Source organism: Toxotes jaculatrix, chromosome 11, assembly GCF_017976425.1.
Source record: "Toxotes jaculatrix isolate fToxJac2 chromosome 11, fToxJac2.pri, whole genome shotgun sequence".
Taxonomy (NCBI): Eukaryota; Metazoa; Chordata; class Actinopteri; family Toxotidae; genus Toxotes; species Toxotes jaculatrix.
In genome coordinates this window covers 12,225,537-12,242,232 of record NC_054404.1, presented here as the reverse complement: position 1 = coordinate 12,242,232, position 16,696 = coordinate 12,225,537, and the positions used below count along the sequence as shown (strand labels likewise).

At 40.8% G+C, this 16,696-nt stretch overlaps 2 protein-coding genes across 4 annotated transcripts; both read left to right on the top strand.

The window, feature by feature from the left end:
- The first annotated feature begins 707 nt into the window (after positions 1–707).
- On the top strand, positions 708–4,281 carry LOC121189941 (phosphoglycerate mutase 1-like). Its single transcript, XM_041050422.1, has 4 exons — positions 708–999; positions 1,671–1,945; positions 2,562–2,742; positions 2,872–4,281. Exons 1-4 carry the CDS (start codon positions 861–863, stop codon positions 3,039–3,041), a joined length of 765 nt encoding a protein of 254 aa, XP_040906356.1. The 5' UTR covers positions 708–860; the 3' UTR covers positions 3,042–4,281.
- A 611-nt stretch (positions 4,282–4,892) lies between these two features.
- slf2 (SMC5-SMC6 complex localization factor 2) lies at positions 4,893–15,937 on the top strand. 3 transcript variants are annotated; one of them, XM_041050440.1, is made up of 21 exons: positions 4,893–5,041; positions 5,684–5,718; positions 6,453–7,006; positions 7,133–7,381; positions 7,519–7,564; positions 8,018–9,492; positions 9,630–9,712; positions 9,813–9,926; positions 10,034–10,201; positions 10,705–10,810; positions 10,900–10,987; positions 11,214–11,355; positions 11,478–11,565; positions 11,674–11,850; positions 11,928–12,022; positions 12,157–12,244; positions 12,384–12,506; positions 12,698–12,775; positions 12,908–12,994; positions 13,782–13,850; positions 14,173–15,937. In XM_041050440.1, the coding sequence occupies exons 1-21, from the start codon at positions 5,007–5,009 to the stop codon at positions 14,560–14,562; spliced, it is 4,290 nt and encodes a 1,429-aa protein (XP_040906374.1). In that variant the 5' UTR covers positions 4,893–5,006; the 3' UTR covers positions 14,563–15,937. The 3 variants fall into 3 exon arrangements, with proteins under 3 accessions (XP_040906374.1, XP_040906375.1, XP_040906373.1); XM_041050441.1 differs by having other exon boundaries at positions 8,015–9,492; positions 9,633–9,712; XM_041050439.1 differs by having other exon boundaries at positions 8,015–9,492.
- Positions 15,938–16,696: the final 759 nt, after the last annotated feature.

Sequence of the window (16,696 nt, the reverse complement as noted above, 5' to 3'; positions counted from 1 at the left end):
ACAAAAATAATTATTAGGCCAATATAATTTTAGTGTGATCCAAAATTCATTCACGATGATTTAATTCACCCACTAGGTGGCGAAATAGGGTCAGACAAAACAGGCACTTGACTGTTTCCATTTGGGTTCATTGATTTAACAGAAAGTCTTTTTAAATCACTGATATCTGCAAATCAACTTGTCCCCTAGTCTTTCTGAGACAACTTCTGTGACCACTTACAGTGCTTTGTAGCATTTTATTCATCATGTCACACCTTCCATCCCTCATATCAGCAGTCTTTTCTTATTCCAAATTTGCTCCAGTTTCCTCAACGCTTAGTTTCTTCAGTGCTGTTCTAAAGACACATTACATGACTGTTACACTAGTGTCATGGTGCTACTCCAGGTCATGTGCCATTTTATTATAGTTACTGCACTATAGTAAGAATAACAGTTAAAGTTAAAAGGTTTACCAGTTGAGACACAGATAGCAGATTTCATCACATAAAACGTTTCATTGAGAAGTGTGTGTAACTTTCTCTTAAGTTAGTTATCTTAGAAAAGAGAAATACAATGAAAGTCAGTGAATTACGATGCACAGAATGAAGGTCAAGAACAGTTCCCTTCGCTGACGCCCACCGCTGTCATTGGTGGAGAAAGACGTACAGGGGCGGAATCTCATTGGCTATAAAAACCAGGAAGTAAGGGAGTAACCAATCCACGTTATAAAGGTCCTCACCCGGTTTGACAGCAACCTCTGGGACTTGACTGCTTTTCTGGAGTTGTAGGGGGGAATCCTCAGTTTAACATCATCAGCATTCATTCTTAACTCTTTAGTTAGAGTAATTTTCATTCATAAAAGCGAAAAATCATCGTAAATCATGGCTGCCTACAGATTAGTGCTGATCCGCCACGGCGAGAGCAACTGGAACCAGGAGAATCGGTTCTGCGGCTGGTTCGATGCTGATTTGAGCGAAACCGGGGAGAAGGAAGCGAAGAGAGGTGGACTGGCCCTGAAAGGTGAGCGGGAATCTTCCTTTTCCTTTTCTCTCGACATCCACCGCAAAAACTCGGACATGCTGTGCGGCTACCATTGCATAATCGCCTCCGCCTCTGACCACAGACCGCCCTCTGAGCGAGTCAGGAAGATGTGCAAACGTGCAGAAGTGATGCCCGTACGTGGCTGCACTGGTGCACTAGTGTAGCCTGAACATAGGGAGGCTTCTCATAGAGGGTGTATTTGTGTGACCCTCCAGCAAAGCAACATGCATGTTTGGGTCCATTTTCTTAAATGTTCATCAGGCATCTGTGTTTTTATTTAGTAGGAGAGCAGGGAGGAATCACAGAAAAGAAAAATACTGTTTCTCTTTAGCATCAATAAACCAGGCTGCTATGTGGTTAGAGCTGCAACCATTAGTTGATTAATCAATTAGCTGATTGAAAGAAAATTAAGCAGCAACTATGTTAATACTTGATTAAATCTTTCAGTCATTGTTTTAAAGCAAAAAAAAATAAAAAAATCCACAGTCTGGTTCCATCTTCTCAAATGTGACAATGTGTTGTTTTTGTTTGTCATATGTCACAAAGATTTGAATATTATTGAAGACATCACTGTGAGCTCTGAGAAACTGTGATGTGAACAGTCACAATATTCAAAATGCATTAAAGTGCTGCGTTTCTCATTCTCACAGATGCCGGCTTTGAGTTCGACATTTGCTACACCTCCGTGCTGAAGCGGGCCATCAGGACACTGTGGCTGGTCCTGGACAGCATTGACCAGATGTGGGTGCCAGTGCACCGGACCTGGCGGCTCAACGAGCGCCACTACGGAGGCCTGACAGGGCTGAACAAGGCAGAGACAGCTGCCAAGCACGGAGAGGCTCAGGTCAAGATCTGGAGGCGCTCGTTTGACATTCCTCCTCCCTCCATGGGTCCAGAGCATGACTACTACACTATCATCAGCAAGGTAAAATATGATATCTACAGTACATACACACAATCAAACACTTTGTTGGCCTGAGGGGAAAGAAATGCTTTTGTACACATTGACCAAGCTGATCAACTAAGTCCACACAGACATAACAAAGAGGAGGCATGACTACAACATATCTATGCAGTCATGCAGTAAACCAACTCTGTCACAATGAATGAATGAAATCAGCAGAAATGACTGGAGTGTTTGGAGTGATTAAAGGTCATGGTCTCTGTCTTTGTCTGCAGCACGGTCAGCTTGAATATCACATATAACAGTGCAAATGAAATCTGACGGCCATGCTAGAGATGTAGTTCTTACTATTTGCTAATGCTGTTGCCTAATAGTACATGCAAGGTGAGTTAATATATGACTGGCAAGTACGTATTCTGCTAGGTTCAAGTTCAAAGTTCAGTCAAGATAGAAACAAACTGATCATGTCTGTCTGCACTGACAGAGGCATTCAGACGTAATAACCCTGCTGGTGCTGGTCAGTGGCTGATTCTTTCATGCCTGCAAATGACAATAAATGTCCCCACATAACAGCCCATATCCGTCTTTTCTTCTCTGGGCTGTTATGTATTTTACATACTGATTGTCTTCCCCACAGGATCGTCGCTATGCAGATCTGACTGAGGACCAGCTTCCTTCCTGCGAGAGCCTTAAGGACACTATCGCACGGGCGCTGCCCTTCTGGAACGAGGAGATCGCCCCTCAGATCAAACAGGGGAAGAGGGTGCTCATCGCTGCCCATGGAAACAGCCTGAGGGGGATTGTTAAGCACCTGGAGGGTGAGCTGCACTGTGATTAGTGTGTTGTAGGCAGTTATTCTCACCACTTACTTAGCAGGTGATGGAGCGCTACTTTTTTGAGAGCCATAACTGTAACTGTTCTGTTACTGCCTGTGCTGCCACCTGCAGGAATGTCAGATGAGGCCATCATGGAACTGAACCTGCCAACAGGCATCCCCATCCTCTATGAGCTCGACAAAAACCTGAAACCTGTGAAGCCGATGCAGTTCCTGGGAGACGAGGAGACTGTACGCAAAGCTATGGAGGCCGTGGCTGCTCAGGGGAAGGCCAAGAAGTAAAGTGATAGAAAAGCCCTCCCTGTGTATCATGGCATAGGTTGTACCAGACAACTGGACTAAGATTAGTGTTCTTCCTTAAACCCTAATTTATTTTAGATTGTTATACATGATGAGTATACTGTACATTGTTGTTAAAGGCAACCTCACTCTACTTGATCAGTGCAGGGATAGTAGATGGTGAATGGATGATATATTAGGGCCTGGAGTGCCACATCTCTCAAGAGATTGAAAATTATTTTTGCTAAAATGGTCCATTAAGAAGATAGCATTTCATTGAAATTTATAGTATTGGTGATAAAAGTAGTTTCTTACCTGTGTACTTGAATATTTAAAGAATAGCAGTTTTACTAATTAAGAAAAAAATACAGAAGTCTTGGCTGTGGTGTCCTCGGCTGTAATGCTGAATATTAGGGTAAAAGGTGATTAAACTAATTAAAGAGAAAAAGAGTGTAGTCCTGGCTGAAGATGAAGAGTGGAGAACGAGTGGAGACAACATGAGAGACATGACAGCTCTTGTTGTGGCGTCGGTTTGTCTAAGCTTATACTGTAAATCTATGGGATAATGTTTCCCAAGTGCACTGATGGTGGTAAGGAAGTTAAACCTATACGTATCTGATCAAACTGACTTCATCATAAACTGCCCAGGACACCATTATTATTTCTGAATGACTTGGGGATATTGTAGCCTATTATAATTTAATTTGAAATAAACTTTAATCTTTATTTAATTGTATTCACATACACTGGCCATTTTTAGATTTTGTATGATACATTTTTAACAAAAAAGGGACCACTGCAAAGGGTGCAGTTTATGTTTATCTCACTTTTCAAAGGATTTAATTGATGCATTCCATTGAAGGGATGTAATTTTGCAATCTCTTGAGAGCAGGATGGGACAGTTAGGACTGCTTATAAGTCATTTTCTCAGTGGTATTTGTGCAGTGTCCTTGTTGCTGTCTGTCTGTGTTGTGTCTGACAATCTGTATTTTTCTTTTTGCGTTTCACCAGGTTTTGTCCAATTTCAATGGTGCCAAACACTACTACTACTAAGTGATAAATCCATTATTTGGATTACTCTCTTTGACCACCTTTGGTCTGTCTTTGTCTCCTGGTGCCATAGTGTTTATGTTCCTACAGCTCCTTTTCCTACAGTAAATGTCTACACCTGGCGAGCATTTTTCTTTAACAAATGTAATTCCCTCTGTGTTGGTTAAATGTACCCTGAAAGCTCTGATATAATAAATGTGTGCTTGTTTCACCTTGTTTTTTTTATTTTTCTGTTGTTCTTTTCTGTATAGTTATTGGACATAAATATTTTTCCACAGAATGATTGGAGCTACATGCTAACATCAAGTCCAGCTTTTGGCCAAACTCTTAACTTGGCTTTACTCATATGTACTTACTGACCAAATGTAGACATGTTTTTCTAACCTTATCAGTATATTTCAAGGCAAAAAAATATTGATAGACCTACTTATATCATCAATAATTATATTTTTAAAGAAAGAGCTTATTACCACTCTTGGACTTACAAGAGAGACCAAAACATAAAATTAGTTGGTAGGTAGGTAGGTAAATAAATAAATTCTCCAAAACACCTCAGGCAGGTCACAGACGATAGGAAATGATCCCCTTGGTCCATGATGAAAGTTAATAACAAACACACATAAAATCAGTCAAATTTTGTAAATACCTGAAGGTGGCAATGTAAAAAGCCTTGGGAAATATCAGAAAGTCAAACAACATTTCTTCTGTGGTAAGAAAACTTATAAATATCTGAAATATCCCTCTGGTGTGACATTCGGACTAGACTCCAGGAACCATAATGCATTGCGTGCAATACTGTGTTGTTGCGGCTGCAGGCGGGAGCAGCTCTAATTGATCAGAAAATTTTAAGATTGGAGCTGTAACACAATCGGTTATCGTTGCTGTCTATGGTTATGGACCACCTGCCCAGTCCACAAAATGAGAAAAGCAACAGAAAATCAGAGGAACACTCGGTAAGAAAACCTGCGGACTTTGTTTGCACTCCATTGCTAAGTTGTAAACGCGCTAGCCGGCTAGCTAACCAAAGCACTTCCTGAAAGAACGATTCGCTAATATTACATTTTACTTTAAGTTAGCCAGGGACTGTGAGTAAAGGCTTCAGGCTGTGACCAAAGCTGTCAGTGTTTGTGTTTCTGAAGACGAGCTTAGCACAGTGAAGTTAAAGAACTAAACACACTGCCCTGTTGCTAAAAAAACAATGTAAACACATCTCTTAGTGTCAGTTTCAAGCTAGCATTACCTAGTTATTTTATAATTTGTTAGAATAAGCACTACTAATGCTTGCTAATATCGTTGTGGTACCTTGTTAATACTAGGTTTGTTTGAGATTGTCAAGTAGCACAGTTGATCAAAATGTAAGGTTAAAGTAAACTACCTGAACCTTCATAATATTTACTACTGCTGGACTCTTGTTGTCGTTAACGTAGCATGCTGTGTCTGGCAGGTGTCTGCTTTTTTTTGTTTGTTGAGGTTGGGCTAGGTGTGTCTAATTAAGTTCGAATTCTTATTTTGAAAAATTCACTGTTGAGTTGGGTTATTGTTGTCTCGGTGACAAAAACAACATGATCGGTTCTCACTCTCTGGCCTTCTTGCAGGACACATGCAGAATACTTCTTCCCGAGGAGTAAAGGTGGGTCCTTCATTGTCAAGTGTTTATGTTTTGGAAGGTTTTTAAACATAGCTAGTTGTTTTTATTGGGTGCACCTATAATACAACAGCCCTGCTATAAATCCGACCTTCGTGAATGTGGGTATTGTTTGTTTTTTCATTTGAAACAGTTTTAGAGCGGTGTTAATTCAAAAAAAGCTGGTTGTTTGTGGTGCTGTTGAATTGAACTGCGTTCTAATGACAGGTATCACTGTATTGGCTGTCTCATGACTTCACTCAGCTTAATTTCATGCTTTTATAAACTTTCAGACCTTTCAACTTAATATAAATTATCATGGAAAAGGAAAAAACAAAAATGCTAATAAAAAAAAAAAAAAATGCTGGAGGCCAGTCTGTTTGGGTGTGCCACCACTACGAGCTCTAGACATGGAAAACAGTAAATGCACCAACATGCAGTTTCATTTAACACAGGATCTTAGTCATTGCCTTCTTGCTGGAGCAAATTCAAAACAGATACAGACAGAGTGTTTATTTGTAGTGGATGCATATGGCCCAAAGAAATGCTGGATGTGTGTCTGCTAAAATAATGTAACAAGAGGAACTTCTTTGTGTCAGGCAGCATGACAACGTAAAATGTCACATGACTGACAGATGAGCCACAGCTACAGGCATCATGGGCCCTGAAATTACATGTTCAACCCTGTTCACACTTGAGCACTCAGTGGCCTGCTTCATCATGTTTCTTCTGTGTTTTAGTGAAGGACCTCGCACTCCAGCAGCCCTTCCTGCCCCATTTCACATCTTTTCACCAAGAGACTCCAATGAAGCCCTCTCAGGTCCCTAACCGGCTTTCTCACCCACCACCCAGGAGAGCTTTGCCCCTTCAGAACCCTGAGCTCTGCCACAGGGACAGATTTGATCCATCTTGGGCCCCTCCTCATTCCCTGGGACCAATTCATTTATCAGAGTGTATTCTAGGCAGCCCAACTAACATTGGAACCCCAACAAATAGGCCCTATCACACCTCAAGGGACAGACCAGGTCCTCCACAGCACTCTGCTCAACCCCCAAAGCCTTTAAGTTCATCACATCTTGTTCCAGTCAGTCAATCTGACATTGATATCTCAACGAGGACGCCACAGCCTTCGCCTCCCGGTATCTTTCACCATGCTTCCCCCAAATTCATGAAGGACTTAAGCAACCACACCCCATCCTTCCACATAAAGAGAGATCCAGTAACGGAACCCAAGGTCACCTTGTCCTGTTCAGGAAGTAAAAATGCAACGGCAAAAAGTCAAGAATCAAACAAGGTATTATTTTCTCTCTCTCTCTTTTTTTAATGTGGCCATTAGTGAAACCAGTGTCTTGTTTATGACCTGAATCACAATGGTCATGCCATGCTGAATTGTTGTGGCTCTGTACATGTACTCTGTTAGGCTCAATCCAGTGATGGGAGGAGTTCCATACCTACAGCCCAGCTGCACAGGCCTCCAGTGAACCCATCACTCAACACTAGAGCAGCTCAAGAAGTTTACCCACAATCCGTCTCAGACTCAGAGCATCGGAGTTCTGGTAACAGCCACTGTCCCCCACAGGACTACCAGCCTTCCCTGAGTATCCAGTCTTCCAATAGAAGTAGTGGTTCAGGTTTACCCATCATGCACACCTCTGCAGCCCCCTGCCAGGTAAATTATTCAGCAGATGACCCAGGTGTAGCTCTGTCCTCAACAGTATGGGACGCATAGCAATGCTTGAATTGCTGTTGAAAATTCTCTGAAGGAAATTTGCTTTCTTTGCTTTCACTTTGCTTTATTTTTTTTAGGACCAGCAACTTAAACGAACACCCTCAGCTGAAAAGTTAATTCCAGGTAATATTGCCAAAGTAAATTACTCAGCAACTTAACTTATACACAGATTGCTAAATGCACATTTTTTCCTCAGTAGTTATTTAAATAATGAACATACAGTTCAGATCTGAAGCCTGTAGGTCAGTACACATTGCCTTCTACAAAATTGTTTTTATGATTTCTTTTTTTTAGTACTGGTCACATGCAGATTCTTGATTAATCTGCTGATTATTCTCTTAATTAATTGTATGATTTGTGAAACATCAATGAACAGTTAACGCGGATGTCATCAAATGTGTTGTTTTGTATTATCTACAGTCTAGAGGCCAAAGAACATCAGTTTACTAAGATACAGGACACTGAAAAGCAGCAAATTCTTTCATTTGGAAACCTAGAACCATCAAATGTTTTGTTTGTTTTGTTTAAATGATTGGTAAAAAAAACTAAAAAACTGTCTTTTTCTGTCAACAGCAGTGGACTTGAATTGCACATCACAGAAGAGGCAGAGAGAGTTTGAGGACTGTGGCGACAGTGCCAAGAAAGTGCGTCTTCAGGGTGCAAACTCCGGCAAAGCACAGACATTAAAACCCACTGTTTGCAACTCACTCAGCACTTCATTAGTGCCATCATCGAAGCAATCTTCAGTCTTGGAATTGCCGCCCGAAACCACAGCCAGCCATCTGTGCACAGAGCCGGCAAGTGGCCAGTCAGCATGCTTGGAAGTGTCATCCACATTTAAACCCACCCAGTCGTCCTGTGAATCACTGCCATCCAAACCATGCATAAAAAGACGATCGTTTTTGGGGGCAAAGCAGGCATATATAAAGTCCACTCAGAATCATATTGTGAAGTTAAGAGAGCTCAAATCAACCTCAAACCCTGCTGAAGAAAGTTTGAAGAAAAGAAATGAGGAAAATGTTACAAGGAATAAATCAAGCACTTTGTTATCTCCTGAGGTTCCCCAGAGGGACACGAGTAGCTTACCTCATGTTCAGCTGGGCAACCACGACTCTGGTTATACTCACCGTAGTACCTCAGTCTTACCAGTCAAGACCCCGAGCAGAAGTAATAAGGTGGAGGACAGCCGAAAGAGGGACAGCAGGGCCAATCCCACTTCAGTCTCAAAACCAAATTCAGGTTCTCTGAGCTGTCGCTCAGTAGAACGGAATAATAAAACTGCCTGCCAACGTAAAGCTGTAACAAATGTAACAGATATAGATGAGCTGTTCACCCCTGATCCCATGACTTATGTGGTCAATCCTGCACATAAGACTGCAAAGCCCAAGATAGATGGGGGAACAATTAAAGCTCCCACCTCAGAGAAGAGTTGTTCATCCAGCACTGTGACCAGCTGCAGTACTCCAGTTACCACACCCCCGGGTCGCAAAACTCAGAACTCCACAGTAACCTGTTCTCCTCATGCAGCGGACTCCAAAGTCTCTTCCTCATGTAACCAACAAATCGCCATGCCAAGTGTCGCTTTAGAGCGGGTAAAACTTGAAAACATAATGCCCCTTTACTCCAAAAACAGAGAACTCAAAAGGGGTCCCATCACTTCTTCAGGCAGGCAGCTTAAGGAAGAGAGGGTTAAATCTGATGAGAAACAAATATCTCTCCTCCCTAACCGTTCGTCTTCAGAGACTGACACTGCTGCCTCCAAACAAACCTCTACATCCCATTGCTCTCGGTCTCCACCAATAGAGAGGCAGGCAAGTGAAGGGGGTAGAAAGCAGGTGAATGAAGACGATCCCATAGATGTGGAACTGGACCTTGGTCTGAGCTTTGCTTTAGATTTTGATCTTACTCAGAGCTCTCACAGCAGTGAGGAGGAGCAGCTGCTTTCCTTGCAGGAGATGATGGAGCGTGTTACAAAGCCTCCGGATACCCCTGAGAAGGGAGCCTTCTCAGAGCCTAGTACACCTGGACATCACAGCAGCCAGTTAAAAGCAGTAAGCTCCAATGGGCTTGTTTTTATTGCACATAAAGTTATGAATGTATGGCAATGAACTTGCTGAGTTAAAGAACCGGTAAAACTCAGTTGTGTCTCTGTTTGGATCTCAAACGTCACCTGTTGTATTTCCTACAGCAGCCGTTCCCATCCACCACAAAGCCAGGCCTCTACAAGAACAGCCTTGATCAGATGCTGAAAGAAATAAACACCAATAAAAAGTATATGTTTCAGAAATTTTCATGGCCATTAACCTTTGAATTTGTGTTACCGTAGCTAAATATGAGAGTTAACTTTCTCCACTTTCTTTTTATCTATTAGAGCTAAAGAGATCGAGACACAGCTTCTAACTGCATGTAAAGAGGACCTGCTGAGAATAGCTGAGTATGAGCAGGCTGAGGAGAACCAGGAGGAGGGCATCTCTACTGAGCAACAGTAAGAAATGCAGAAGCACACTGCATTATTGGTCGCCACTGGGACACAGACCTTGCACAGTAATTAACTGTAATTCTGCATTTAATGTTTTGTTATTTATTTTCCAGGGAATTCCTCCAGCGCTACTCGCTTATGTCCAATGCAATCAGGGAAGTGCCGCCAGGAGAAGTCGTGTTCAACCTGGAGAAATTTGGCCAGATCTTCAACCAGGATACACTGCAGCTTAGACAGTGCATGGTCAATCCGCAGGGGACAGCACAGAAGACACTTCTTTGGTGAGCTGTTCTCTGTGAAGGCTTAGAGCAACATATCTTGACAACAAAGGACTAAATTTTATGTGGGTGACCATTGTCCCCGGGGAATAATACTTTTTGGTGACTTTTTGTCAGCATCAACTAAAAATCTACCATTGACCAATATTTTTGTCTTGATGAAGTTGTCTTGAAAATTATTTATTGTCCCCTAGAGGACATTTTTGATGATTCCTCTGCCTTCACGCAAGAATATCAAACACATTTATGCTTCCAAGGGGATGATCCTTTCCTATTGCCTCTCCTTTTTATTTACCCTCAGCACAAACTCTGTTTTTAGTGTCAGCACTGGGAAGGTAAATCATCAGTATGTTGTTAGCTTCATTTAGTGTTTTTATACTGTGGTATTTTCTTTGAACAGTATAGCCTCTACTGGCCATTAGCAAACCTTTATACTGTTATGTTTGCTAAATAATTAATTCCTCTAACCGTTCACTCTCTACTTACATTTCCCTTCTTTCTACCAGGTCCAGTCCTGCTCAACTGAGATTACATTTGAATATCGGATTGTTCCAGGAAGCTTACGACTGTCACTCTCCCTGTCCAGCTCAGGTTACCCGTTTCCTTTTCAAGGTAGGCACTGCACATGCCTGTAGCATGTTAGTAGCCACGTTAGTAGTGATTTTTGTCCAAATGTCTGAGCGTTGTCTTGATCTTGTCAGATGATGTCAGTCCATAATGAGAGGATGATATCTGAAAAGATACTACAGGCCCTCTGTGACATCGCCTGCACCGCTGCTTATCAGATAGGTCAGTGCCCCCACCACCACCACCACCCTCAAGCTTTTCTTGTTTCCTCACTGTAAGTTGTTTAGACATATTAGCAAATGTTTTTTTTTTGTGTGTGTGTGTGTGTGTGTGTGTGTGTGTGTGTGTGTGTGTGTGTGTGTGTGTGTGTGTGTGTGTGTGTGTGTGTGTGTGTGTGTGTGTGTGTGTGTGTGTGTGTGTGTGTGTGTGTGTGTGCATGCTTCCTCAGTGAAAAATGGAAGCCAGCAGTTTAAAGTGTGGGTTCCCAGTTTGGCTGATGTGACGCTGGTCCTGATGAATATGGGAGTTGCGTTCGTTACTCTCTTCCCTTTTGAGAATCTGCAGCCTCCATTCACAGAAGGAGATTTGCTGTAAGTAGCAGTTTGGTGTGAAGGACCACTCATCCATTTTGTTTACTTTTATTTAAAAACGTATGTGAAATTAGTTTATGGCTGTTAAATGTCATACAGCTGAACTTTGATGTGTCTCTTAGGGAGGATGTGTATATCAAAAGCGACAGTCCCTCCAGTAACAAGGAACAGAGTTCTTTCCCTGAGCACAACTTCAACAACATCTTGAGGGTGAGACTTTTGCTCTCGTGTATGTGAGAGCTTGGCAGAACATAAATCAACTTTCATGTCATTCGCAACTTGTTTTTTTTTTTTTTTCTCCTGTGTTCTCCTCTGCAGTACCTGTCTTACTGTATGGGCCTGTGTCCGCGGGCGTACAGTGACGACGAGCTGCTGTTGCTGCTAACTGTGCTGGGAAGGGTGAGCCTGGATACACGGCTCATCCTCCAGTCCAGTGTGGAACTGTACCCTCTACAGTATAAAACTGTCAACAACATCAGGGACTGGGACACTATGGTCAGTGCACAGTGAGAATCACAATACATCCATTAAGTTTGTGTTATTGCTGTTATATTTGACCTTTATCTCTTTAGCTGCCCAGAATCTGTCTGGCCCTTACTGATCTGACAGATGACCATCACAACATGTGCCTGCTCGTTCAACTGCTGCCTGACAACTCACGTGGAAAGTAAGTGGTTTTATCTTTCTCCTCATTATCTGATCAGCTTCTCTCATTTATTTTTTAGATATTATGTATTATTGTATTGTTTTTATCATAGCTCACCAAATCAAGTATTCATTTTTTGTTGTTTCTTCGTAAAGGCAGCTGCGCCGACATCTGAGCTTGTCCATGATCTCTAAGCTGTTAGATGGAAATTGCACTTACAGACCAACACAAAATGAGTTTCAGGTAATCTATTTCAGTGTAACCTAAACCTTTCCTTTAGATGCCAATACTTCAAACATGTGACATTACCTTTTTACAGTTTTTTGAAAATTTCAAATGGCTGTTGCAATGTAATGAATGTGTGGTGTGATGCGGTGTGTAGCTCTCTATGCTGAGGCCATACCTGCCCTGTATGCAACCCTCCACCCTCCTCCGAGGCATGCTGAGCTCCTCCAACGCGAATCGGAAGGGTAAAGAAGAGGACATGGCCACCCTAGACCAACAGGTGAGCACAAAGTTTATGCCTCAAGCTAATTTTTTTTCTAGATTTTGTCTTGTTTTTCAAATCTGGTTTTCTTATTTGTAGATACATGTTCTTCTATTCATATAATCTTAATTTTAATGTGAGTGTATTAAACTTGATATTCTGGTTTTTTTCCTGATGCAAATTTCCTTCCATTTATCAATGTGTTTCAGTCCTACTACCTCTGCTATAGCCTCCTGACCTTGGCTAATGAAGCTTCTAATTTTCAGTTCTTCCCAGCCCATCAGAAGGTATGATTTGTCCTAAATTCTTTCCTGTTCTTTATGGTCTGTATTGTTGCTGGAACCTTTAAATGTCTGAATGGTGATGTGGAGTGTTAGTGCTGACCTGTGCTTTACCTTTTTGGTTTTTCTGACTCTCAGAAGCAGCTGCTGCGTTTGTGCTCTGAGCTAGAAACGCATGTTAAGTGCGACATCAGAGAGAGCGAGAAATGTCTTTACCGGAGCAAGGTCAGTGTGATTTCAACAGGAACTTCAGTCATTTGTGTGTAACTGTGTGTATTCTGACAAAGATCCAGATGCAGTATAGAAAGATTTTCGCCTTTTAATGGCTGCGGGTATAAGACAGTCAGGAAGTTAAACTCTGGACAGAATATACTACTAACCTTGACATACTAGGACCTGGTCGCCAAGAAATCCACTCTCCAATCAATGATTTACATTTACATTGTTATAAAAAAGAAGCTTCTCAGCTGGAATGTGTTGAATACTGAGGAAAAGTCAGTGAATAAGAGCATGTAATTGCTTTCTGGGGCCTCCAAATGCTTTACCCAGTTTGTCAAAGTCTTTCATCACCAAAGATTTCAAACCATAACTAATAATTTTGCACTTTCTTATGTTGTGTTTGGTTCTATTAATTTTGAAGCAAATTTTCTACCTTATCATAGTTTTGTCCTAAACTTTTCAACTAACTGGAGTAAAGTGCCCAGCAGAGCACGAGAATATCTGTGCTACTTTGGCATGTCAAGGGGAATTCCCTTCACAGGCTAAGAGGGTCTTACTGATACAGACAGTAGTTCAGTATCAGGTAAACACATTTGTTTGTGGACTGTTTTGTGAAACAAGGCCACGGTTTTTTTTTTTAAAGGCGATTTACCTTTTTTTTTGTCCGTGCCATTAGCAGTGACATTAATAAACCTTTGCTAATTTGGTTACATTAAAACTACCATGTATCCTCTAGATGTAGTTTGGTCCATTAATCTGTCTGACAACCTTTACCTTCTTCCTTTTCCTCCAGGTAAAGGATCTAGTGGCCAGGATCTACACTAAGTGGCAGATGCTGCTTCAGAGGACCAGGCCCCTCCATGTAAGGACTCCCACACTCTCAAATGAATACTTTATTTAGATCATGTTTTAAACTTTGTCTTCTAAGAGATAATGGCAGTAGCCGCTTAAAATGAGTTCTGTTTCTGAAAAGTATTCCAATAATAGAACAGATCTTTATTGTCATTGTCACAGGTGCAACAAAATTTAAAGTGCTCTCCAGTCAGTTCATTATTGAGTCTATTAAAAAAAACATTAGCAGCATACATAACACCCACACAGTCATACATACCCAGTCATTGCATAAACGCAATGATTAATAAGTTTATGATTCTCATTTACATTTCTATATTTTCAACCTTTAGGGCAAGCTGTATGATTATTGGCAACCTCCGCCTGTGGATGCACTGATCAGTTGCCAAGAAGAGCAGGATGTGGACAACAGTGATGACGGAGAGAACACAGCGATGGAGGAGGGTGAACAAGAGGAGGTAACCAATGATGTTGAAGCGAATGAGGCTATAGTGATTGCTGAGGAAGAGGAGGAGGAGGCAGAAGAGCAGGACATGAAACTGGATGAAAAGTTAAGAGAAACAGAAAGTGACGATCGACTGGATGACAAAAATGAAACAAAAGAGGCTGTAGAACCAGTGCCCGGGGAGCTGAACCAAGAGACGCCGACGATGGAGCCTGCAGTACTCGAGGAGTCTCAAGTGGTGGATGAACAAATAGATGCTGGTAACAGAGTGAACTGAGCATCTGGTTAATATAAGACAATAACCAGGTAGCAGCATGTGATTTAGTGTCATAGAATATGTTTTTGTTTGTTTTTGATGCTTTAATAGCTATTGCCTTAACATTAAGCTCAATTTGCACTATTTCCTCTGTTCTTTATCCTTAACCCATATGTTTCATTGTTAATACAAACATTAACTGTATATTTTTGAATAAAACATTTTAGAAGAGATCGCAAAGTTTGTTGAAGGTTGAAGCCTTATCTACTTTTGGGTTAGTGCTGCACAAGAAACAAAATGATTAATGTATATATTTTTTGAAAAGTAATGTGATGTCAAAATTGTATGTAACTACTTGTTGCTGTACCACTGTTTTCAGTTATATAGCTGTGTAAAAATATGAGCAGTACGTGCATTACATACCGCTTTTGAGTGCCTACCATAAACTGTTTGTTTTGAGGGGAATTTTTATGCCCTCGTTGTCTTCCAGGCACGTTTATGTGTTACAATTTAGTAATTTCTCAAAAATAGTGGATTTATTTGGTTGAATATTTGCTTCACCCAGCCCGAGTAACCGAAAAGCTGACCAAATTTACCATATGCATGGTATTATGCTCCAAATCAGCCTTAGCTGGAAGCACGACCAAATATTTTTTTCCAGGAAGTTAGAATAACTGATTCATGTTTCCCTTGATTCCCCCAGTGGTTTATCTGTTTTTCGGTTTTGGCAGGATCTTGGACATGAAACAGTCATGAACCATTGCTGCCTTTAGTTACAGTAACGCTAATTGTAATGCAGTGTTCAGAATTTACTTGAGTATTTAATAGGTTTACAGGAAATTACTGGTTTAAAAACAGCAACTAGCAATTAGGTTTCTCAGCCGTTACTGTTTTGTTACCTACAGTAATTGTTATAAAACTGCAGTCCTTTTTCACAGCAGACTGGTCATAGCAGGAAAAGCACAGGTGTTTCTAATAACATCATCTATCAGTACCCTGAAACTGAAGCCGCTGAAAAGGAATCCAGCCATCATTCAATTTATTATTTATACCTGTGCTTTTCTTATGGAGGCATATCAGTTTTGTTTTTTTCAGTGAAAAAGGCTTATTAAATTAATTTTGTCAATTATTCCTTGACAGATATTTTCTATCTTATTGATTTATTGTTAAAATTGTGTTGTGTTCTGTGTGCGTTTTTTTTTAAGATCAGTAATACTTTTTTTAAAAGCTGTTGCCAAATATAGAAAATAAACTTTATTTACATGTTAACAGAATTATTTGTTGCCTTTAAGTCTCAGGCAAAATGTCTCCTTCCACCAGTGTCGGAAGTATCAATGTACTCATAACAGTCTTAACAAATGTACCATAATAACAAAACAAATGTGATTTTTCAAAGCATATATATTGGGTATATAAATGTCCAAATAATGCCATAGAATTAGTTTTGGGGCATTCTCTTTTTGGTTTAAAGTCATGACATTGAGCAGTCAAACTAGTGCAGCATGATAGAAACAGGTAGTGAGATCCCTGTTACTTTGTTGTGCACTGTGTAGTGTCACTCTCATACACTAGAACCACTGCTCTTTGAAGAAATGTTAGGACATATAAAATTTGCTAAACTTAGCTTTAAGCAGTCTTTAGCATTTTGGCCATAACCCTTATACAGTATAATTAGTTGCTCCATAACCTTGCTACAAATTTCCAATACAAGCTTGAGGTCAATGTAGAGACAACCTTCATTGAAAACCAATGGTAAAGGATGGATAACTGAATGTTTCTACAGGTCACAGGCCCAGGGACCTCTGACTCTGTTTGAAGTGACTTAACATTTGTTGTGGGAAAAAACAAAACAACCACAGAGATGCAAACAACCATAAAATAAAATTACTACAAAGAGCAGAGAAACAATGACAAAGAGATGCAAAACTGACCAGAAACAAAAAAAAAAAAAATCAACCACAAAAACAGACAAAATGTCTACAGAGAGATACAGTGACAAAGAGGAGCGACCACAGAGATGCAAGACTGCGAACAGACACCAAACAGTCACAAGGACGCAAAACAACAAAAGAGATGCAGAAGGACAACTAGCCACACAACTACAAAGAGACACAAAATGAACAGGGAGTGCCTACATCATTTGTATTCATTTTGT